At 42.7% G+C, this 24,550-nt stretch overlaps 2 protein-coding genes across 7 annotated transcripts in view; one reads left to right on the plus strand and one right to left on the minus strand.

Moving 5' to 3' along the window:
* Positions 1–20,607, minus strand: part of kmt2bb (lysine (K)-specific methyltransferase 2Bb) — a 30,692-nt gene extending 10,085 nt beyond the window's left edge. For 2 of the 5 annotated variants that reach the window (XM_076976038.1, XM_076976036.1), the window contains exons 1-28: positions 20,269–20,607; positions 18,652–18,730; positions 13,691–17,920; positions 13,365–13,579; positions 12,935–13,039; positions 12,477–12,633; positions 12,187–12,400; positions 11,952–12,016; positions 11,521–11,784; positions 11,316–11,422; positions 11,071–11,181; positions 8,285–8,398; positions 7,876–8,022; positions 7,508–7,600; positions 7,016–7,133; positions 4,878–4,991; positions 4,067–4,275; positions 3,752–3,859; positions 3,448–3,558; positions 3,109–3,185; positions 2,606–2,826; positions 2,307–2,410; positions 1,965–2,102; positions 1,627–1,785; positions 1,415–1,532; positions 1,234–1,312; positions 796–956; positions 538–702 (exon numbers count right to left, since the gene is read on the minus strand). In XM_076976038.1, the coding sequence (XP_076832153.1) occupies positions 538–702; positions 796–956; positions 1,234–1,312; positions 1,415–1,532; positions 1,627–1,785; positions 1,965–2,102; positions 2,307–2,410; positions 2,606–2,826; positions 3,109–3,185; positions 3,448–3,558; positions 3,752–3,859; positions 4,067–4,275; positions 4,878–4,991; positions 7,016–7,133; positions 7,508–7,600; positions 7,876–8,022; positions 8,285–8,398; positions 11,071–11,181; positions 11,316–11,422; positions 11,521–11,784; positions 11,952–12,016; positions 12,187–12,400; positions 12,477–12,633; positions 12,935–13,039; positions 13,365–13,579; positions 13,691–17,920; positions 18,652–18,730; positions 20,269–20,592 (8,107 nt within the window). In that variant the 5' untranslated portion in view covers positions 20,593–20,607. The remainder of the gene's footprint in view (positions 1–537; positions 703–795; positions 957–1,233; positions 1,313–1,414; positions 1,533–1,626; positions 1,786–1,964; positions 2,103–2,306; positions 2,411–2,605; positions 2,827–3,108; positions 3,186–3,447; positions 3,559–3,751; positions 3,860–4,066; positions 4,276–4,877; positions 4,992–7,015; positions 7,134–7,507; positions 7,601–7,875; positions 8,023–8,284; positions 8,399–11,070; positions 11,182–11,315; positions 11,423–11,520; positions 11,785–11,951; positions 12,017–12,186; positions 12,401–12,476; positions 12,634–12,934; positions 13,040–13,364; positions 13,580–13,690; positions 17,921–18,651; positions 18,731–20,268) is intronic. The other 3 variants (XM_076976037.1, XM_076976039.1, XM_076976040.1) reach the window with 3 other exon arrangements.
* Positions 20,608–21,249: 642 nt separating this feature from the next.
* On the plus strand, positions 21,250–23,753 carry psenen (presenilin enhancer, gamma-secretase subunit). Of its 2 annotated transcripts, none has more exons than XM_076976044.1 (4): positions 21,250–21,402; positions 21,938–22,004; positions 22,393–22,497; positions 22,972–23,753. In XM_076976044.1, exons 2-4 carry the CDS (start codon positions 21,944–21,946, stop codon positions 23,109–23,111), a joined length of 306 nt encoding a protein of 101 aa, XP_076832159.1. In that variant the 5' UTR covers positions 21,250–21,402; positions 21,938–21,943; the 3' UTR covers positions 23,112–23,753. The 2 variants fall into 2 exon arrangements, with proteins under 2 accessions (XP_076832159.1, XP_076832160.1); XM_076976045.1 differs by lacking the exon at positions 21,250–21,402 and adding an exon at positions 21,445–21,663.
* Positions 23,754–24,550: the final 797 nt, after the last annotated feature.

Here is a 24,550-nt window from a genome sequence, read left to right on the forward strand (position 1 = left end):
TTTGTTTTTCCCCCCTCTATATTCCAGATCACTGGATTGGAAATAAGACTATAATTATAAACTGTTCTTATAGGACTCAACAAGACTCATAGGTACTGGTTGAAACATTTCAAAAGGAATCAGTATTTTTATTTCTTTGTGTGTAGTTACCTCATCTTCAGCAGAATGTAAATACTAGGTAATTCTAGTCAATACAAGTATTTACTAGAATGTAAATACTAGGCTACTCATTTCTTAACCCAGCTGAGTGTTGTTGTTCCATTAGTTCAGAGAACAAAGTTGCATGTTTTTGACTGAAATGGTCTGACAGCCCAAAACAAACCAAAAACTGCTACATTACATGACTGGCATCAACAAGTCTCTGACAATGACAATTTGACAAGTACTAATCCATGATTTGTTAAATTTCTTATGGGAAATGGGGCAGAGTTTTATATGATATATTTTAACCTCATATTAATTGTACTACCAAACCAACAACCAAAAGATCTAAGACACAAGCACACATCCACACACGATTGGCAGTGATTACTCAACTGTCTTGGTTACCTGGAGACGGTAGTGGTCTAGACAGTCCTCCAGCTGGTCTTCTATTCTGAGGGTAGGCAGAAATTTTGGGCCGACTGCTGACCTCTGGCTTAGCAAAAGGGGTTACTGAACTGGGATTTGCTGGTGTCATGACATCCACTGTGGCATCAAATTCTAGTGGAAAGCATGAGTATTCTTTAATACACATATAAACTCACATTTAAACACAATACATACGTTTGAAGATACCGTGAAAAAGATAACTACCTGATTGGGGGCATGGGCTGTGGGCAATTGTGCGATTATCTCCCTGGTCGGGCAATTCTTCCACTGGCTTTTCCTGAACCGGTGGTCGTACCTCCGTGACTCTGCAGGTGTACTTGCAGCGGCGACGTGGATTCACTGTGCTCCAGTACCAGCGAGAGCATCTTCATTAAGAAACAAAAAACACTATCAAAATAAAAGCCAACTATATATGTTCACAGTGTTTGTCTGATTGTATTTCTACTATTTATTACAAAAAAAAAAAAAAACAGCAGCAATGTAACATTAAACAGTCTACAAAACCATAACCAAACTTGCAAATTACAGTGTATTGTAAGCAATGTGGATGATGAGGAAGACGTACAATTCCTTCGACAGTTTTCTTGCCAGTTTTCCTTAAACATCTCGATTCAAATTGTGGCATATGAAAATATTACTCACTCATAACCCACAGGGAAAAGCTTTCCTAGACTAGCTGATAACTCATTCAGCTTGCCGAGTTTCTTGACCTGAAGAGAACCTACAAGAGAGAAAAGGTGATCACAGAATAATGGGCATCCAATGAGAACACCTGCAAGTCTTTGTTAGATCACCAGTCTCTTACTGGCCTTGAGATGCTTACCAATCATCATATTAATATATTCTGGTTCCAATCCAGTCAAAAACTTCCGCCGAAGGCTAATCCCCTCAAAGTCCACAAACACTCTCCGAAGAACTTCAAACCCTTGTCCAGAAATAATCTGGTAATTCAGAAAGTGAGAGCACATTTATAAATGTCCATAAGGTATATAATCAATAAATAATGAAATCTACTTGGCTGGATGAAAACAGTACTTTTCCACTGATGAGGTCACGATGCTTATAACAGAAGACTCTCTTGTCATCCTGGAAGACACAGTTGCGGGACCGTGCGCACATGAAGTGGTAGTTGCTCTGACATGATGTAAGGCAGCAGCCCACTGTGGCGCCAGTCTGGTTACATCTTTCACAGCGCTGTGGATGATTTACAACGTTGAAGGAACACCACTGTACAAGCAGCACAATATCCCACAATATTATATACTATAAATAAAACACTGCTCTACAGAAAACAACACAGGTAACTAACTGTCTTTCTTTAATGAGTAATTTGTGGAAGCAAAACAACGCTATGGGTCAATGTCCCAACTTACCATAAGGCGACCTCGAGCGACTGCGCTATGCACATGCATCAGGCAGCCATTGTCTTCTTCGAACACCTCTGCCGACCACATAGAGCAGTTGACGTGAGCCCATTCATTCTGGCCAAGGTAAAGCAAACGGCCTGCCTCCTGGTGGCAATAAAACGCAGTAGATTGAGGACGTTCATCCAAATTGTGCTGGTGTCAGGAGACCAAACTGGAAGGCTTGATTCTCATTCACATCATTAAACTGACAGTAAGGTTCATGGATTTATTCTTCCTTTTTTTTTACTACATGTATAATAAAATAAAAAAATTAATATGTCTTTTGAATGGGGTTGTGGTTATTCTTACACTGGGTTTTGCATCTCCGTACTTCTGACACAAGGCACACTGACGCTCATCCTCTTTGGACCATCCGGTGTCCAGATCAGCTTTAGACGGACGCCCTTTTTTCCCTGTGTTACACCACCAAGAAATACTTAGCACAAGTACTGTTGCAATCAAATTACTGATAATCTTGAAGGGTTTTGATATAAACTGTAAATAACTGATGTCATCCCAAAGATACCACAAGATCTTTCCCCCACGTTATATATTCCCTTGTTAAACAGGTGTCCTAATGCCCTTCAATGTTTACAATGTGAAATGACCTTTTAGCTTGACCCTTATGCTCCTCAGGTGACTGTACTGGATGCTGAGAGGCTTGTGAGACAGAGGAGTAGAGAGGTCTACCCCTTCTTCCCCTTTGACCTCAGAGTACCCTTCTAGCGCTTGCTTGCTGCCGTTCTCCGTCCCGTTATCTTCTCGCTCTAGCCACTGGGCATACACATGCTCAGTTGTGGGGGGTAAGACCGCATGCGAGAGCATCCCACTGCGTTAAGATTAAAACAGGATTAGAAGGGGTGGAAGATTTTGAAAAACATTATTATATGGGATTATTTTCCAAAAAAATTCAAATAAAATTTAAAGCTTGAAGTATACAGCTTAAAATATGGAACATTATAAAACAGATCAAGCCAAATATGGAATTTTACATAATTTGTAACATCAGCAAAACAGTTTATTGATTTAAAAATAAATTTTTCTTTCTAGACTTTTTCTAGATATTTTGTATAATGATGACAAAATCTAGGAGTGTACATAAGAAACTTACAGTGGCAAATGTTTTGAAGGTGTATCCCAGACTTTAGGATCTTGACTGTTGAACCAGCTGAAAAACTCCTCCATAAGCTTAATATTGAGGATGAAAGAACAATAGGAATAATAATGGGAGAGTAAGAATATAGCAAACTTGAGGTAACGTTTAAAAATGCTAACTTCAACAGTGAATATAACAGACTTCGCTGTTTATATATGTGCAACATCTGGAGCAGCGGTTTCCATCTGGTTGTGCCCCAGAGATCACAGAATTTTCATTGCTGACCTCGAAAGTCTGGAATTTGTGGGCAGTGCCAAAAGACAGACGAATAAGGGAAAGCAAAAGTCCACCAACCTTCAAATAATAAGAGCGAGCAAGAGCGGTTGGCCTCTGGTCTTCTGGGAGAGTTTCCTCTTCCTCCAGCTTTCTGCGAATTACTTTCACCACATCTTCATGGAAAGCTTTCTGCAGAAACAAAAACATCCAAGAATTTTAAGAGTTTTTTGAGAACACTGCACTTTTGTTGCACCAAAACTAATGCTGGAGATGTCAAACAGAAATACTGAGTTCTCTGGAACGTGAGGAACCTCATCGTGCATTTTTATTATGGAAAAAGCCCCGAAACCCTGAACCACAAAAATGTGCAACAAATACGCACCAGTGTTGTGTAAAGGCCTTTGTCAAACTTTTTGCCCACCGCACGAAAATCACACACAGGCAGCACAACCTCTATGTCATCTCCATCAGCATCACCAACCATTGTACACTACAAGCAGAGCCAAAGGACAGACATCTGGATGAAGAAATTACCTTTTGTACACAATACTCCAGGTTTTGAGGATGAACATAATGCCTCCAGAGAAGGCCATGCACTTTGATGCTTAAGTCTACAGCAGAGGAAATGACTGCTTAGAAAAAAGTTCAGCTTAATTATATGGGATAAGAGAAATCCCGAGACAGATGAGAGCCTCACCTCCTTGCAGGTCACCAGGTGCTGAGTGAGAGCAGAGCTGAGAAGGCAGGCGAGCACCTTCTCCACCTCAGCCCTGAGGTCCAAGAGCAGGAGTTCCCTCCAACCTCCCAACTCCTTTGTGTCCTGAGCCCCGCCGGACCCTGCCGCGCAGGGCTGGCACGAGTACACCACACTCTCTGGGAGTCTAGACAAGATCTCGTAAAGATCATCTGCAGGAAAGCAGACCACATCAATTACAATCTAGACCCATGTGTTTTTACAATAACATTAATAAAAATAAATTATTTTTAGTTTTTGTAATTTGATTTGCATTTTATATAATTGTTTACTTGTTTAAATGAAAAAGGCAAGAAAAACATGGAGAAAAATAAGCCCTAATATATAAATAGACAAATTATTCTGTGTTGTGGTGCTAGTACGTTATGAGTGAGTGAGAGAGGCGAGGATTGTGCATCGGAGGACAAAAGCAAGCTCGTGTGTTCGGAGCTTTATTTCATTTCATTCAGCTTGTGAAGTACACATATCCTCTGAAACATATTTTAAGAGTAAATAAGATATCTGACACACACATGCTGACTATGTTTAGTCTCTGTCTTGGCAACACCATACAGACAACCCCCTAAACTGATTACAAGGATTTGTTTTATATCATCTTCCCAATGCCCCATCCATGTCTGTTTCCTGAACTTTGAACCAGACATCAAAGACAGGAAAGGGGTTCGGTTTCCTGTTTTCGTGCCCCTACTTGTGCGAACAAACTGCGCTCAGCACAGGATTCAGCGGTCAGATCGCTCCCAGCAATCATGCTCACCCGTCAGGCCTTCGCATTTCGCATGGACCCAGTGGTTACACACAGAACACTGCATCATCTGACTCTCATAGTCGTTGTCCTCATAGCACTTGAAGCACATTGTGCAGTAATTACCTAAGAAAGTAAGCAGTAGCAATCAGCACATGGTCGCACATCTGGCAAGTGGCAGTGGCAAAAATAGCAAAATTTCCCAATCAAAACCCATGGGGGGATCAGAGGTGCACAAAGCAATGATAAACAAACCTACTGAACCAGCATAACCAGCAAGGTTGTGTTTTGGCGCACCATCCGCTGATAGGATGAGGATGTGCAGAGAACGCGGTTCCTGTTGCAGTGTTCATTTCCTGCACTCTACATGACTGTGTAGTTCTTGAAAAGATGCACGCGTGGCATCTAGAGTTTGTATTCGACTTGTGATGCAAGACTGCGAAAAACTGCACGTCCCAATATTTTTGATAGGGTGTGAAGTGTGGACTATTAACACAGAAATCCCTTGAAACTAACAATTTAAAATGAAGATGTGCTGGACTTGGCCTTGAAAACACCTTAATAGAAATGCAGAACCCACGTTTTCAAAGTGCCAATAGCCACACAGCTAGAAGTACATATTTGGGCATAGAGATACAAATAAAAAGCAGTACAAGAAACGTAATGGTGATTACTAGTCTGGCTAAATATGACGCTCTGAGAACATCACTTATCTTTAGGACATACTTCAGTGTGGACAGACAAAAAATGGTCTGAGGCTCTTCAAAAGAACAGAACAGCTTTGTTTGTTTTTTAGACTGTCAAGTCGTTGAGATTTCTGGACATTCTGGACAAGGAATACGTCCAGTATACAGCCTGAATATTAGTAATACGTTGTTTTGATTTGCTCCTTATTTCCTTTTCTTATTAAAGAAATGTAATGTTTTGGAGTCCGTTTGGATTCATCTTAATTGGAATAAATACCATAAAAAATGCTCAGCTACATCTTAATTGTAAGAAAGCTAAAAAAAATCTTCTCCAAGAAATATAAAGCTACTTTATCCTCATAACTGATCAACCAAACAAAATGTATGATTAATTGTTTTTGTTTAACTTCATCCACGCACACTCACTCTCCACTTTAACTGAACAAGTTATGATCAGATTCTATTACCTACGTGCTGCCAAACACAGACCGTGTTATGCATCATCTAGCCCGTCGACTGTCGGTTTCTGATCACAAGGCTATAATTAGGTTGATAAAGTGCTCAGCGAGTACGTACAAGCCAGGTATAATAACGTGGCCAGCGAGTGCAAATTTCAAACTCATTCTTTATGTGGCCGAAATGCATTTTTTTTTGGCATCACGAACAAGGGTCGGCGAGATGCACCCCGGAAAGGGCACTCCCCGGGGGATGAGATCCCTGGCTGGGCTGGGCAAAGTGGGAACCCCACGAGCAAAGGGAAAGTACCTATTCAGGGAGTGACGTCACCGCCAGTCTCCGGTGGTGTTCACCGCCCGATCTAACAAACCGCAGTAAGTGGGATTTTTTCAGTTTCATTTTTAGTTTATAAAAAATTTGAGGATTTTCCCCTTTTTTTGAGTGTTAAATATCTGCCAGTGTCCGCCCGCCGGATGATCGCTGTTATACGATAGGGATATAGTGAGATATCGCCTACAGAAAGTCTATAAGGTGGGGATACTGCGATATCGCCCACGCGAGATAGGACTTAGCCTAGCGCCCGCTAGTCTGGCCAGAGATCCAGCTGGGCAGAAGCGCACTGATTAGACGTAATACAGTGTTGGCTAGCTCCGGAGCTGCAGAGATATCCGATAGGGGCGGGGGGAACTGTTGCTACGTTGGTATGCGGAGCGGATCTAAATTTTGAGGAGCTTTTTTGACGTGTTTAAATTGATTTGGGATTTTTACATGTGGGTTTTTGGGCATGATTATTATTATCTTATTTACTTTACTTTTTTTTAAAATATTGTTTACTTTTTTTTTACATTTTATGTTATTTTAATATTTTATCTTTAATTTCTTTAACATTAAACTTTTGATGTTTCTTTTTATTTATACTGTAAAGCACTTTGCATGCATGTATGTATGAAAGGTGCTATACAAATAAAGATTATTATTATTATTATTATTATCATCTTGCATTCTCACCCTGGTCATATAGCCTGGTGCAGTCGGGGCAGAAGCCCTTCTCGTGGTTCCACTCTGTGTCCCAGCTTTTGCCCGGGGTCACACCACAGCTCTTGCATCTGATGCAGGTCATGCATACCTGTGACAGCGCAGGACAAAGAGCAAAGGGCAGGAGACAGAAGTTCATGAATATCAACAGCAAGTTGCATTACTCAAACAGACACGCATGTATAAGATGTACAGGTGAACATTTGTGGTTTGGATAGAGTCTGTCATAACTTGCTGGGTATTCTGGGGGTTCCTGAGCTCAAGGAAGGAATTCGATAACCTATTGTGTCTTGTTCGTTAATTTTCACAGCGTTGGATGAAACAGCTCCATACAGACAACAGCTCATGACAGCACACATCAACACTTATTTCTAATTATTTATTGGGAGATGTTCCCATTCAAAGTACCCAAGCTTGGTGTTTGTTTTGTAAGGAACCTTGGCACAGTGGCAATAGGGTACTCACCCAGGCCCTTTTGCGCTTGTTGGGTTTGGGGTAGTTGGGCCCGAGACAGGCGGGGTGATAGGAGTTCTGACATCGCTCGCAGTCGAGCAGTGGCTGTGCAGTGAACAACAAAACAATAAAATCAAAAATGGACTTTGGCAAAAGTTAAGAACTTGGTGCTTTGAATTTTAAACAGTTACTGCAGTGGCAACACATCCAGAACTATTGCCCATACATAACTGCTACTAATTTCTATTTTTTTTTTACCATTTCCTGACATGTTCTTACATTTAAAATGTCAAATTGATACAAAAAGCAACCGATAATGAATTAACATGCCATACAAAGACCAGAAACACGATGCATTAAGTGTCAGAAATCCAACCAACTTTGGAGGGCTTGTTCTTGCGACCGCACACGCGACAGAATCTGCAGCGACGGCAGCACCAGTTCTCCTTATTCTCCTCCAGGGGGCGCTCCGATGGCTCCAGACAAAAGTGGTGGAAAGGCTCACAGCACACTTGACAGTATAGCAGCTGGAGTAGACATTCAATAAAGAACGTTGTGGGAGACGGGGACACAAGAATTAAAAACATCAGCACAGCTAATAAAGCAGTCACACCCAAATTAAGAGCATCTGCACTATGACTGTACTGTTCCAAAGAAAATTCCAGTTCTCAATGTGGCTTACGTTTATTGCAAACACAAAAGGAAACTCTATACTTGATCTGTGATCTAATGTCTCAGATTAGCAAGAGTCAATCTAAGAGTCACCGCGACTCCAATGTGGACGTGTACCTCATGCTGTCCTTTACTGGCACACAGCAAGCACACGCACTGGGGCATAACGGGAACCGAAGCAAGAACACTCATGCCTCCTGCAGACCACACACTCTGCAGGCTACAGTCCTCCTAAAAAGCAAGACACAGAACATGTCACTTGGCATGAAAATGATTTTGCATTTAAAGACATTCCATTTACAAGAGGAAAAGTTCCACCTTGTGTTAAGACATTAAAAACATGCCAATTGTGATTTTTACCCCAATTGAAATTTGTCCTCCGCATTAACTCGTGATAACGATAACACACACACACACACACACAAACTAGGGGGCTGTGGTGCACACTTGCCCATGACCCTCCGGTCACAAGACCAGTTCTCTAACCACCAGACCATGACTGCCCCATGACCAGGCATGAAAATGGGTCAGGGGTTAAAAAGGTGAGAAGACCGGGGGGCGGGGCATGTGACGTCATGGGGATACGGCGACGGGGCGTTTACATGTGACGTCATGGGTATACTGCGACGGGGGGGGGGGGGGGGGGGGGGGGATGGGGGTGGCTGCTGGTGTACGGGGATACAGCGACAGGTGATGCCAAATATTACGGAGCTCGTAAGGTGACGTCATGTAAAAAATATAATAACGCGTGGCCACGACTTACTAACGCGTGCGAACAAGATAATTAAGTATTACTTTATATAAAGCCAGGTTTATCTTCCTTGGGCAGTCAGTTCGCGAACATCCCTGGGATCTGCTTGCTTTGCTGTGAAAAAATAAACTTTGTTGCCGCGTGTGAAAGGCGACGTTAGTATCTCGTTCCCACGCGTTAATAAGTCGTGGCCACGCGTTATTTGTTTATTTTTTACATGATCACCTTACGGGCTCCGTAAAATATAGTAAAATCCATTAAAAAATTTTTTTGACTGTCATGTCAATGGATTCAATGTAAACGCAATCCGTAAACGCAAGAAGCCGCTTTCGCCATTCCGGATGGCTCAGTCAAAACCATTACGTCTTAATGAACCAATAAATACATCAGCGGCGAAAATTATTGTAAAAATACCAGGTTTACGTGTTTTTATTTTCTAACATGAGCTAAAGCACAGGGTAGACTCAAACGACAAGCGTTTACAACTTCATCTTCAACCTTTTCAGCCCTGGCGCGAATGTTCTCCTCACACGTCCCTGGATTCACCAGTTACAACTACAGACACACTAGAAAAAAATCTTGTTTCTTATTTTATGTCACCGTTAACTACACGGGGTTGACGCGAACTTAAATAGGTAGATAGATGGGCCTATTATCACAAGAGCTTGTGGTTAGATCTGACAGTGTTCAACGCTGTAGCGAACGGCAGTAACTTTGTTTTACCGCAAAATATGAAAACGATTGAAACCATTAATAACCCAATTAAATCCACCCAATTAAAAATGTACGATCTGGTAAACGTAGTGGTAAATGTACGATCTGGTAAATGTAGTGGTAAATGTACGATGTGGTAAATGTAGTGGTAAATGTACGATGTGGTAAATGTAGTGGTAAATGTACGATGTGGTAAATGTAGTGGTAAATGTACGCTCTTCTGACTTGTCCGCGGTGTAGCACTAGGTCCTGCTTCTCGTCCGGCTTAGCAGTAAATGAATAACATGAATGAAGAACGTTCGTATGATTGAAACGCTATTTGGCCTCTATGATGGTTCTGGGCGGAAACTGCTGGCCACTGTCATTGAAATAGCCAATTTCGGAAGTGCTCTGTTTGCTAATTAAGTCAATATGATAATTAAAATATAATCTCCCGACCCCCCCCCCCCCCAAACAAAAAACTCATCGGATCTACACGATTCACGTAGGTCACCCTTTTCAACTTCAAAACGGCGAATTTCGCCGAAAGGTGACAGATTTTCATGCCTGCATGACTGTGTTACTGTGCATATCTAAATAGATCTTAAGATTTTCATGTGTGTGTGTGTGTGTTTGAAGAATCTTAAGACTGGCATTTTCAACAGAAGTGTAGCATCATGTAGGTAAGACCGCTGAAAACGCTATTCTGCTGAAGAGCAGTCTGTGCAGTAGAGAGGAGCAGAAGACAAGTAGAGAAGTTGAGCTAAGGAAGGATAGAGGATGGATGAGGCCTTACAGGCCCTTAGTCAGATGTGTAAAGGAGTTTTCTGCAAATTATATGAATTACTTCAGCTCTTAAATCATTAAGTGTTTAAACAATCCTCTCAAACGCAAATTGTGAAAATGACAATTAGCTAAACAAACTGATAACCACTATTTGCACATGTATTATGAAGGTCACAGTTGTTGCTACATTGTGCATGAAACATTGCTTGGATATATATGACAAAATACATGACATAGTATTTAAACACATGATAACTTAAGTATGTAATTTCTCATCCATTATTAGTGTTTTGGAAAACGTATAAATAAAAACTGCTTCATGTATCTGTCTGTAAGATGAGTAGCCCCTGAGTTCTAGGCAACAAACTCAAATGTTTGTAATGTGAGGGTAAGGTGAGCAAGTGCTGCCCTCTTGTGGATTAACATGGAAATGAGGTCTGATAATACAACACGGAGGTCAAAAGTTCCTCTGGCCACATTTGAACCTGCGTTGTATCTACTGACATTCAGCATATCAATAAAGAAATGAATGCTACAAAAACATTTAGCAAAAAATGTACACACGTGGACTAAGAAAATTCATAGAATTGATACTGGATCGACTAACAAAAACAAAAATCACGATTAACACAAAATCAATTTTTATCCAACCGTACAAATTTGCCCAACTTACTTTAAAGTCAACACGGATTTTGTATGTGGGCTCCGAAGGCTCGTTCTCTCTCTGGGCAAAGCCATTAGCCAAGGCCGCCAGCACACTGGGTGGCGTTTCCTCCTGAGGGCTCTGGAAAGCCAGAACACAGAAGGTTAAGGAATCACCTTTTCAACCGACTCGCCCTTAATTTCTCTATGAAACCTTGACCTATGACCACGAAGCACCACAACGACAGGTCTCAACATGCAGCAAGTTCTCGTTACCTTCTCAGCTTTCCGTCTGATGGGCGGAACCCTGTGGAATCCAGATCTACGATGTCGTATTCCCTCTTCGAGACCCTCTCCAATGAAGTCATCCAGTGACACAAAGTCTGTGAACCAGATGCACATATTTTAATACAGACAATCAAAACAGGTTAAGCTACCCTTCTACTACCTGCAATAATTTCCAAATTTCCGCTCCTTTCACCTGCATTGCGCGGACCCGGCGCTCTTCTCCGAGCTGGGGAGGTGGAGTGGGGCGTTCTGCTGCAGTCCAGGTCCGAATCGTAATCCAGCAAATCGCAATAGGAGCGTGGTTTAACATGACGCCGGGGCTGCTTGCGCAAGGACGGGCTGGGGCTGTCACCCACGGAGGTGGGGGAGGAGCGGCCACACCCCTCCTGCCCTTCCCCGTCTTCGTTACTCGACTGGCCAGCGCTGAACGAGGAGCGCCGCCTTTTCGTATGCCCTGCTGGGACAGAGACGGTCAACAGGGGGATTCAGACTCTATACGAAGAGGAAAACAAACAAACCAACTGGCTGACGAGTGTCAGATCCGCCCCAGAACATCAGTGCACATGATAATCAAATGATGTGGTTATTGTTCTTTTTTTTTTTTTTTTTAGATATTTTCTTTACCTTTATACAGCTTGCCACTGAGTCTCATGGCCTTCCGTTCTTCAATCTGATCACACCTTTTATACCTTAAAAACAAAAATGATAATTTTGGCATTGCATTGATGTAGAATATTGGACAACCTGAAAACTGTACACAATGATACAAGTCTTTTTAACTAACAATACAATTCTTTGATTAGTACACACAATGACACTAGGGAGGGATTACAAAAGCAGTTCATGAGCCTTCACTTACACACAGCACTGTCTCTTGGTGTTGGGCCCACCAAACTTAGGCTTGTCAAGGCAGTTGATACACTTGCCGCAGTCCTCTTCATGAAGGCAGCCCTTACATTCCCCACACCTCCGAGACCGGATCCCAAACAAATTGGCTCTGCCCCCTCTGCGAAATCTGGCTGTCCTCTGCTCCTGCAGGGCTGGGCTGTCTGGGTCAGAGTGCGATTCCACATCTAGAAATGCAGTGAAACGCATTAGAAACCCCACGTGAGAGAACGCTTATCTGGGAATGAGAAGTCCAGGTCTTACCCTTGGTAGCAGGTGATGGGGATATGCCAGAGCGTTCGTGCATTGGGAGGGCACTGAGCCTGGGGATGTCATCAGGGACTGTGGCCCGTGGCTGGCCCAGAACCACAGCTGCCGCTCTGCATACGTGTTTGATGCGAGGTCCCCCCCTGCTAGGCTCCTGAACGAGACAACAAAGTCAAAAACTGAATTAGATCCCGTCACTAGAAAACTAGGAGCACAGATTTGATTTCCACTTGAGTGTCATGAGGAAGGATCTTTGTGCATGGATCTGTGAGACTGTGTAAAGACCAATCAAATTCAAATTGCCCCACCCTCTTGTGCCTGTATAAGAATATTCAAAGAATACACACAAACAAACACAAATATCTTCACCGTCCATACAGTACTCACAGTAAATTCCTATCATGTGTTATGGATGTGTTGATCAGAAGTGACAAAACTACCAGGAGTCATATTACCTGCTCTGGAGTGGCCTCGGCCATGCTGGGACATGCATTCTGGGGACGCTCCTTCGCTCTTCTCCTCCGCCTCTTTGTAGCTGCGATTCCGCCTTCTGAAAGGAGCTGCAAAACAAAGCCTGCTTTAAGCTTCAGTTCACAAACACAGCCATACAGACTACACAAACTCACAGAATCTCATGCAGTTGACTCGGATACATGTGCACGTAATTGTGTATAAAATGTCTGTATCTCTGAAACTTTCAAATGTTATTTAAATTGTAAATGTAGTACTAAATACAGTAATGGGCTCATAAAACAGCACAAGGTTATGCTGCATCCGCTGCACGAAGACAATACAGATTTGTGCAACTTGCTTGACACATCTGTGCACACCAACATCCAGTTAAACTAAATCCACAAGGTTACAAAGTCTTTTTTTCAGTCTTACCCCTGATGACTTGAGCTGTTTTTGTTGATCTATCTTGATAAGCTGAACCTTGGCTTTCTTGAGGAGGTTGAACATACGCTTGTTGGCACCTGTGAGATGGGGACGCTGAGTAATGCCTCTCTCCCCCGAGTCGATGGCATCTCCTTTAATCTTCTGATCTAGGCCTCCTGTGATTTTTTGGGCTCTTGAATCAGCCAAAATCATTCTCTCTAGATCTAATTATTCAGTAAACAAACAAAAATGCATTAATTGTTTGTCTGAAAAAGATTCTACAGTTTCAATACATTTATATTAAGGCATTACCAACAGTGATTGGAAGCTCTTACCCATGGATTTGTTGGGAAGTGAAATGTCTGTATGGATGGAGAATTCATCTGGCATATCCTCCACTTGCTCTTCCTGCTGTTTTGCCAGCAACTTGGAGCTGAGAGCACGAACGCAGATGGACACCTTACGAACAACCCCTGGGGTATCAAGATCCTCAATCTTCAGCTTAGCTTTTTCCTTCTTAATGTTAGAAAGAGGCTGGATTAAGCTGGCTTCTCCCTCCAACTGCCCTTTTTGAGCTTCTGCAGGGCGTAAAATGTCTTTTCCTATTTCACTGCCTGGAACCTTTTTTCGTCGCTTTCTGGTGGTACCATAATTTAGTTTATCTTTGAGCTTCTTATATATACTCAGATTTGATGCTTGCTTCTTGAGTTTTGTGATCTTTTTCTTTCGCAGAGGAGGTTCAATTGCTGAATCAAACGAGAATTTTTTGGAGGACAACAAAACTCCAAACTCTTTTTCAATATCCTGGTCAAAATTGTACACGTCTGCCCCTGCAGGTTCAAGTACTTGCCAATTGAAACTAGGGTCTCTAAGAAGTGATCGTCTCTTGCCTGGGAACTTTTCTTCAACTAAGCTCTCTGTATCATCTATCTGTTCAGGTTTAGATTCTTCAGTAGAACACAAGTCAAGATCTAACTGAGCTTCAGTTAGAAGATCCTCGTCATCCTGCAAGGCAAGGGAACCAGACTCGCTTTTGTCCCCATTATCTCGTTTCTTTGTCCTTGGATACAATCCCAGCTGGTGTCCTTTCTTCTGCGAATTCCTCCGTGGCAAATCTGACATGTCGGCATCGTCCATAAACCTTTTCGGTGTTTTGATCACACGTGAGGAACGAGCACTAACAACAGGCATTATAAAATGCTTTATGTTTTTAACAAACTTTGTTTTACCCGGCACTACATCAATGGAATCTAGATTATTTTTTTCATTCACACAAGATTTTTCATCCTCATCAAAACTCTGAAGCACAAGCTCTTTTCCCACTTGTCCAGCTAAAAATTTCACTCTGCTTTTGCCTTCAAGGGACAGCGGAAGCCCTGAATAAATCTGCCGCCTCCTGTACTTCGTCTTATGTATGCCAAGTAGTTTTAACCGTGGTGACTCAGAGAAAACCTCTGGTGAGCAAGCATCTCCTGCTTCTTCTGTTGAGAGCCTTGGTGGCAACTTTTGTTTGTGAGTCTTAACCCTCTGTCCTATTAAAGCTCTGCGCCTTTTCTTCCCTTTTAATAGTCGTCGAACACGATGACAAGGCAACGCTTGATCAGATACCGGAGGCTCCAAAACCAAGACTTCAGCATCCTCACCTGATGGCATCTCCTCAGTCTTAATCTCTGGCTGTGTTTCTGTAACAGAACAAGGTTGTATTGTAGCACAGTTGATTGAGCTTTTGAGTTCAGCTAGCTCAGGCAAGGGTGTTTCAAATGTCGTAGCCGACCTTCTTCTTCTTCTTGGGAGACCAGCTTCACCAGAGCACCTCCTTGGTTTAGACCGTTCAGAGGTTGGTAATTCCTCTGATTTAGACTGCTCATATGATGGTGGTAATTCCTCTGACTTGGGATCCATTTCACAGGCTGAAATTGTTGTTTCAGCAGTGATTTCAGAATGAGAGTTCTCATCAGAAGGAGTACCTTTTGATTTACGCTTGTAAATTGTCCAAGGTTTATGCCTTGAGCGCTTTTTTCGGGCAGTGTTTAGACTCAACCTGTGCTTTACCTTGGGCACCAGTGGAACAGATGTTTCCATAAATTTCTGCATATCTGCTGAGGATTGATCCAGTTCCACAGGAAGGTTTTTCATCGCAGGTGCTGTTGTGACTTGCTGGATTAAAAATGACTGCTTTAAACTGTTTTTTCCTGGTGAAGAAACAACTTTGATCTGAAGGGGAGGAATGAAAGCTTTCTCGATCAGGTCAGCTGAATCTGTCTGTGTGGCCTCCTCAGTTTCTTTTACAACTTCAGATGTAACAGAAGTCTCCTCACTATCTTTTCCCAGGGTCTCTTCATAAAATTCCTTAAAAGTTTCCTCACCAACCTTTCTTGACATCGCCTGGCGGGTGCTTCTTGGTGTTACCTTGCTGCCTTTCCTTGGTGTGGTCTTGCTGCCTTTCCTTGGTGTGGCCTTGCTGCCTTTCCTTGGTGTGGCCTTGCTGCCTTTCCTTGGTGTGGCCTTGCTGCCTTTCCTTGGTGTGGCCTCGCTGCCGTTCCTAGGTGCCGCCTCGCTGCCGTTCCTAGGTGCCGCCTCGCTGCCGTTCCTAGGTGCCGCCTCGCTGCCGTTCCTAGGTGCCGCCTCGCTGCCGTTCCTAGGTGCCGCCTCGCTGCTGCTCCCTGGGCCCACTTCATTGCCACCGCTTGCCACCTCACTGCCGCCCTCTGGAGCCACCTCGCTGCCACCGCTTGCTGTTGCTTCGCTGCCGTTCCCTGGCCCCGCCTCGCTGCCACCGCTTGCCGATGCCTCGCTGCCACTGCTTGCCGATGCCTCGAAGCCACTCCTTGAAGCCGCCTCGCTGCCACTCCTTGAAGCCGCCTCGCTGCCACTCCTTGAAGCCGCCTCGCTGCCACTCCTTGAAGCCGCCTCGCTGCCACTCCTTGAAGCCGCCTCGCTGCCACTCCTTGAAGCCGCCTCGCTGCCGTTCCTTGAAGCCGCCTCGCTGCTGTTCCTTGAAGCAATCTCACCATCTTTTTTCAACATCACCTCTCTGTCTTTACTTGATGCCACCTCACTGTTTTTGCTTGAGGTTGCTTCACTGTCCTTGCTTGAAGTATTCTCACCACCTTTGCTTGACTCTGCCTCACCATCTTTACTTGTTGGCACCTTGTTGTCTTCGCTTGATGTCGCCCCGCTATCCTTGCTTGAGGTTGCGTCACTGTCCTTGCTTGGAGTATCCTCACCATATTTGTTTGAAGTCTCCTCAGCAACCTTCATTGAGGTCTCTTCATCATTCTCTCCTGAGGTCTCCTCATCTTTCTTAATGCTATTTGGATCCAATAGGGTTTCTGGGTTAACATTAACAATGTGTTCTTTGTTTTCTGACTCTTGTGGAGTGTTAACTTTTGAAGTGTTTGGTGTGCCAAATGTAGATTTATGTTCTGTTGAATGATCTAAACCCTCCGCTGATTTTGATGGAAGTTCATGATCTTTGCTAAGGCCTTCTGGTGCTTTGCTGAGATTTTCATGGGTTTGTGGGTTTAAAGTTCTGCTTTTGCACTTAACTAGTGTTAGGGTCCAAACAAATTTACTGCGTTTTTTACGTGACCTGGCTTTTGGGTTCCGTATTCTTGTTAGCTTTAACCCTGGAATTCCTACAAACTCTTTCTCAATGGACTGCATCTCCGGAGAGTCACCTGATGGCTGCTCAGGCAAAACATCATGGGTGTCTCCAATCTTTTCTGCAACTTTCTCTTTACGACTTCTCTTCTTCCTTTTTTCCTTTTTCTTCCTGGAAAGTGAATTAGATTCCTCAACTGCAGACACCTCTAATAATGACTCTGCCAAGCTGGCCTCATTGTTGTGGTCACCCGATTCTGGAGTGTGACTCGAATCTGTTCTGTGCCGTCTCCGTATCACAAGTTTGCGAACTTCGGCATTTTCTTTAGAGATGCTGTCTGATGGTTCTGCTTTCTTTACATCACATTTTCGCTCTACGGTGATACTAGGTGATATCGCTTGCGACCGTCGGGTGGACTTCCTCAACTTCTCCTCTGGTTTGTGGTCGTCGGCCTCCAGTTCGGGCACACTCTGAGGGGCAGCTGCTATCTTTTTGTCGGCAGACCTTCCCCGCCTTCTTGTAGTCATCTCTTCCTTCACCTCACCAGAAGAACCATCTGTGGCTTGGCTGTCTTTCTTTAATTTTACATGTGCACATGACACTATGGCACACCGGGCTTCATCTGCTTCAGAAAGGAGCTTGACTGCTTTTAGCTTTCTCTCCGGTTTCTGCTGTAATAACGTGGCCATTTTCACCCTCTTTTTAGTCATCAACTTGATGGTGATCCTTGGAGCTGAAGGCATCTCCTCTTTTACAGAGCCTCTTTTTCGTCTGGGCCTCGAAGGCTTTTCTGGGCCAGCACCGCTGTCTTCCACTGACACCGCACTGCAAGGCTCATTACTGAATGGTTCTTGTGCAGTTCCTAAATCATTCTGAAGTGTCTGAGCATTCTCCACAACTGTGGCTGTCGCAGGAACCGGTCTCCGACACATCCTCTTTGATTTTGCTGATGCACGAGTACCTAGTCAAGTATGTAAAACAAAGAAACTTCAGTCATAACTATATTATATACATATACACACATAAACCCATTTATATTTTAGAAACACCTTGTAGATGTGACTTATGGCTGTGGCCAAATATTGCCATGTACAATCCATAGCAATATTGCTATGTTAATTCATCACTGGTCACCTAACTTTTGGGAAACCAATCTGAGGTCAGCTGTAACTCTGACAAACAAAACTCAAGGAACACTGCTGTAACTGATGGTCACAACAACCACTATTATCAGCATCACTAACGTGTTGGGAATGCCAAACAATTTTTTTTGATCCAACACTATGTTGTGGTACTGACTAGTAATGACCATGGTATACTGCAGCTGACATGACAACAGAACGATTACTATTTATAACACTACACCAACAGATCACTTACATATTAAAGGAAGGTGCAAGGTAGGTATTTTGTATAATATGAATAATGAACATGATGTCAATGCAAATAAAATGCATCCACTTAATGCAAATATAAAAATAATGACTGGCATTTTAGCACCACATGCAAGAAAATTAATCACTTATGATTAAAACAGATGTTCTTATGTTGTTTTTATGAAAACTAGACATTGCCAAAACGAATATCTCTGCTGAAAAACATTAATGCCACTAATAACTGTCCAGTTATTAACCTGTGAACAATTATTTCCTCAAGAGCAATCTTGATTATGGTGATGATCACGTCTCTTACGTTTGGAAGGGATCCGTCTTGACTGCACAGGAACACTGCTGCATTCATCATCAGTTTCAAAGCCTCTGAATTCAGCTCCCTGCAATTTACACAGAAGTCAAACTTTTGAGTTCATGTATTTTTTCTGATCACATTTCACACCATATTTATACGATTATTGCTTTATACTTTTTAAAAGAAACAGTTCACATACATTATTCTGAAACATGTTCTTGCATTATGGCCCAGCGTAGTGTGCATACATACATGTCAAATTTTACTGCTGTCATACATCACTAATATTTATGCATACATGCATGCTTATATAATTATCATTAGTGGTGGTACCAGCAGTATAAGAGAACAGGATTTGTCCGATACTGATGTCTGTCAAAAGGATGCGTTAAGCTGTGAAAGTCCATGACCTACAATTGCCAATAATTAAACTTAAATGTCAGATGCAAAATGCAGAACTGATAACTAAAACCCAGAGTCACTTATCATTACGCATATCACCAGCCCACAACTTATCATCTCTATAGTTCCAAATACTGACCGTGCAGTGTTACTATAATCACCACCTGCAAGGGTGAAACATTTTCATCCTTGTCTAGAAGCAACATATGTGTATGGGTGTGTGTGTGTGTGTGTGCGCGTGTGTGTGTGTTGGGGGGTATGAGTTTCTCATGTTATATCCACTGGAAAAAAAAATACAAAAAAATTACAACCAGCAAGAATGCAAATTATGTGTGATATAGGTTTGGGGAAGAGGGTGCAGACAGAACTCTTTAATAAGTACATTAAAATTCACCATTAAAAAGTCCGGCTAGACTTTTAAACCAAGCGCAGTAGATTGGTGATGTCAGAGTTCACACAATAGCAGGAGCCCCCACTCCAATCACTGCTCACGGACACCTTGCTGGATCAACCGGGACCGTCTACGACCCACTATCCCAAATCATTGTTCTGCACTGCAGGTCATCCTGTCCTTATCAACAATCTCTGTCAGTGGGCGCAAAAAAACCTTCAATTGTACGCTGTGCGATGCGACGTCCTTCTCTCCCCTCGGGCCACTCACACGTGAGCGCAGCCCTTCGCAAAAACTCATACCACAACTTCCCGATCCAAAGAGAACAGACTATACCAACGCGATGGGAATGCTAGTTGTCAGAAGTACCGATACTAACGGGTGTATTCGTGGAGAGGCGGTTCGGTGCGTTGAACGCGGTGTATTAGCCGCACCGCTACCGCCACCCCCTCCCCCTCCGCGCCGCTACAGCCTGTTGGAAGCGCCGCCGTCGCAGAAACAATGTTTCAAATCGCAGCTGCGAACGTTACAGTAAACGCCCACGAACCCGACGCGGCCGCTATCGTTAAAATGTAACTTATTCTGCACTCGCCGCCTGTATTTCGGAAGTGGGAACACCACCAGCAGCGCTGGTACTGCCCCTCCAATGTCCATTTTGTTTAAATGGTGCTCGCTGGCCGCTCGGTTCGAGCTCTCCCTCAACTAAAGTTGCAGTTAAGCGCACAGCGGGGACGTTATTTGGGCCCCCGCGGTTTTAAAAAACACTGAAAATACGGAGCGAAGTCGTTCGTGGTTCGGGGTGAAAAGCGGCGGCGGCTCCCTCGCCTCACCTCCTCACTCTCGCTGGAGCTGTAGCCAGCCTCCCCCAGGCTGCCGTAGCTCGCCTCTATCCCCAGCAGGCGCGAGTGAGTCTGCTCCTCGCCGCACGCCAGCACCAGGCAGCCGGGCCTCGGGCCTCCGCCGCAAACGTCGTCCTGCTCCGTGCCGGAGCGGCCGAGCTGCCATCGCTTCTCGGAGCGCAGGCGGCTGCGCGACGACCACGGCCTGCCCGGGAAGCGACCCCGCGCCGCGCCCGCGCCGCCCGCGCTGCTCGCGCAGCCCGCGCCTCCAACGGCAGCCGCGGTTGCTGATCCGCATCCCGCCGCCGCCATCATAGCTTGAACAACAACACCGAGAGGTAGAAACTCGGGGTCGAGTGAAGAGGGAGAGCGCCAGATGGGAGGGGGGAGGGACGCGGTGCACTCTGGGAAACCGAGGCCAAGAAGGACTGCTGCAGTCAAGGCTGGTGCATAAAATTAACCAACACGATCATGTCCTGTGAAAATCGCAATAGATGTGTCAGTAAAAATATGTTGTTAGTTAGTCTAAAACGAGGCAAGAAGACACCAATCTACTCTTCAAACAAGAAATGAAATTAGTTTTTTTTTACAGACAAATGTGGATATGACAATATTTCTTCTCAAACTAAAATAATGTAGGCCTTTGTCAGAAGCTAGGTTACTTAAGTTATATTTATATCAATTCACCCTAAAGCTCAAAGTTCGTAAGAGTGGAGCACAGCAATATCAGATCATAATTTTTACCTAGAATTTTGGCTACCTGGATACAAGACAACAATGCAAAAAAAATGACACAGTGTTAAATATTTTCGTTATAGATTAAGCTAAAGAAAAGAAACTGTAGCATAATCTACTCTACAGTTTCTTTAAAAGGGTAGCAACTGCTTAGAATACTTTATAATAAACATTAGCATTAAAATAACCACTGCACTTTCAAACCGGCAGCTATTGCTTCCTACAATTTATAAAGAACTTCATCTCCCAAGATGCCAGCACAACAAATGACGTCATATCAGGCTCGTGGGGAAGCGGATGTTAGTTATTTCTTCGTTTGCAAAAGCCATTTTCGTCCTCAAATATAAATTTTCCAAGGAATTTCTCATTGGTTTGCGCTCGGTATAAAAGGTGGTTATTTTCATTGATCAGACAATGTTACTAAAGGTTTTAAAACGCAACGGGAATATTTCGAAAAGCGTTTGGATGTAGTTAGCTAGCCAGGCAGGCTACCCACCATTAGACAGCCTGCTGTCTCTTCTCTTTAATACAAAGACTACCAGCTACCAGCCACATCAGTTTGTTTGAACAGTAGTTTTAATTGTTTGATTAAAATGGCAACTGGATTAACTAACCTTTCCATTATTCTGCACAACTGGACATTTTTATTGGGTATTTCGTTATTCGTACCGTGTTTTTTTATTTCCAGCATACATCTATGAATGAATAGATTTTTGCGTTTTGCGAACTATTACTTGTAAAATCTAGCTAGTTGGCTAACCTACCTCCCTATTATCTGAGTAACCTGGTCATTAGCTCTCGCTATTATATTTTGGTAGTACTGCCGTTCAACAGATAGGTGGCAGCAAAGATACAATTCCGATGCCTAAAAATAGTTTATCACCCTTATTCCCGAAATAATGGTGTCATTTGCGATATTTTGCAGGGCGTAATGAATCTGGAACGCATTCCAAATGAGGAGAAATTAAGTCTTTGCAGGAAATACTATCTGGGTATGTCTTTTTGGAACGTTATTTGATTATATGACAATTTATTTGAAAATTAAATATTTATATGTTTACATTCTAGTATAGGTATAAATGATAAATTAACGAAATCCTCTGTAAAATGATTCATGAATACTACAACCATAAGCTACCAGATCACTTAATTTTATTCACGTGTCTTTGTTGTATGAATGATACATTGTAATGGATTACAAAGATTTCCATCTGCATTGATCTGTTTCTGTAATCAGATGTGAGTGAAGATTTACTCCAGCAGTCAAGCCCACACTGCAACATGTATAAACATTAGTTTATATTAAAATCACAAATGTACGTTAATAACCAAATGTAAATGTTTTCATGTTTTCTTTATTTCTTATTGCATCTCTTACAGGTGGTTTTGCATTTCTTCCTTTCCTGTGGTTGGTAAATGTTGTGTGGTTCTTCAAGGAGGCCTTTGTAAAGCCAGCATACACAGAGCAACCACAGATCAAAACATGTGAGTATTACACAACAAATGTTTCTTTGACACATTAACAATGTACAATTAAACAAACAATGTTTCATATGACACCTTCTATGTGAATTGTTTATGTTGCACATTCATTTTTATTATTGTTCAACACTTGTATGAAAACTATTTATGTTCAAGATTAACAAAGTTGATATCCAGGAAAACAGAGCATTGTTTATTTTCACTGTACTGAAAAGCTGCCTTCATTTATCAAGATAAAAATCTAATTTCTGTCTGTCAGGTTATAAGAATTTCTCTTTGTGGCACAATTCACAAACTTGCTTCCTTGAGCAACAGATGACAGCAGACTATGAATGTCTGAAGGCAAACTGATGGCATCTTTACTCATTAAGATATAATTGATATAAACATCTTGCTCTGTAAAGAGATCAGTGTGCCAAAACAAAACCTTTGTTTGCCTAACATTTCAAGATGTGCTGTGTAATGTGCTCCTAACAGATGTCAAGAGGTCCGCGTTGGGGTTGTTGCTATGGGTAGCTGTGCTGACAACATGGATTTCCATTTTCCAGCATTTCAGAGCCCAGTGGGGAGAAGTGGCTGACTATTTGTCATTCACCATTCCTCTTGGGATGCCATGAAGAGATTCTGCTGCCTATACAAAAACCTTCTGTTTACCCTTTTTTTCATTCGCCTAATGATTTGTTACATATATTTTATGGATTAGACCATGTTAGATGCTATACTAAGATCTTTTTTTGACATTGATGATCGTGATTGTGGTATGGGAGTGAAATGATGTGATCTGGAGAGTTTCTTTTTTTTTTTTACCTTAGAAATAATAACAAAATAAACACAGGATACATAATAAACACAGGACGTATCATGTTCTACTGTATTGATTTGTTTAGAAGGCAAAACAGTGAAACATAAAAAAATTAAAACTGAGCGAGGGGGGATTAGATGTGAATGACAAGCACTGTTGCTTGCTCACTTAATTTACACAGAAGGCCTTAATCTCCACAGCCGGACAAGCACACCAGACTCTAATATCCAATGAAATCCCGCTTTCATGTGCAACTCTACAGGCACCTACTGTGAAACTCAATCTTACTTTCAGGCAATTTCTAAGCCCCTGACCCCCACCTCACCCCCTGGGATCATAGTGGATGCTGTTTTTAGTGGTCTGTAGTCAGAGCGTCGATGGCAGACTGCATGTTTCTCATTGTCCCTGTTTGGTACTCCGGCAAGTATATTAAAAAGACTGATGAGTTTTACATGCAGGCATATGGACGTGGGTGTTTTTTTTCAAGTTATAACAAGTAAGTAATCATAAAATGGCAGTTGATGGTGCTGTGAATTTAATGAGAGCGCCCTCGCCAGGGCACAATGTGGTAGTGCAAGTGTAACTGAGAAGCAGGAGTAATGTCGGTACTTTTCCTTCGTCAGATCATTGGACGTGATTTAGTGGTTTGAAACCTCGTATGACACATTAGTTCAGCTCTCCCAAAAGAGCTCTGTTACTTGTCTTCTGGGTTTTTTTTTCGTGTTTATCTTGCCAATATATATTTTGTTAATGAAAAAAGAGAAAACATTGTTGCGATATAACCAGATTTTAATGAATGTGGTTTAAATTTATCCAGATAATTAAAATTGTTTGTCTTTAAATGCTAAATAACCTGTCAGTTTCAGTAGCCAAAAAAGATTTGAACGTTGTTCGGGCGAGAAATATTACTGAACATTATTCTGCGTGGACAGCTCAGCCTAAAAGCAGATAAAACGTAATTCTGAAGTTAGTGATCCTTTTCTGAATTGGATTAGCCCAACAAGAGGCCACATAAACATAGACATGACGAGATAACAGGCAACAGAAGGACCAGGGGTTAGAAATCAGATGGTTTCACATGTCAGAACCCCATCAGCGGGTAAAAGGATGGAGACACCCTCCCCACTCACGTGTAGCGCCATGTGGAGTGTGGCTCCGGTACATTGGTGGGACAGGCGCGCCTAATATCCAGCTGTTCCCAAAGCTTTTAACTTATTTATAGCCCACCACATACAGTTGAAGCAGACGAACCAG

Source organism: Brachyhypopomus gauderio, chromosome 16, assembly GCF_052324685.1.
Source record: "Brachyhypopomus gauderio isolate BG-103 chromosome 16, BGAUD_0.2, whole genome shotgun sequence".
NCBI lineage: Eukaryota > Metazoa > Chordata > Actinopteri > Gymnotiformes > Hypopomidae > Brachyhypopomus > Brachyhypopomus gauderio.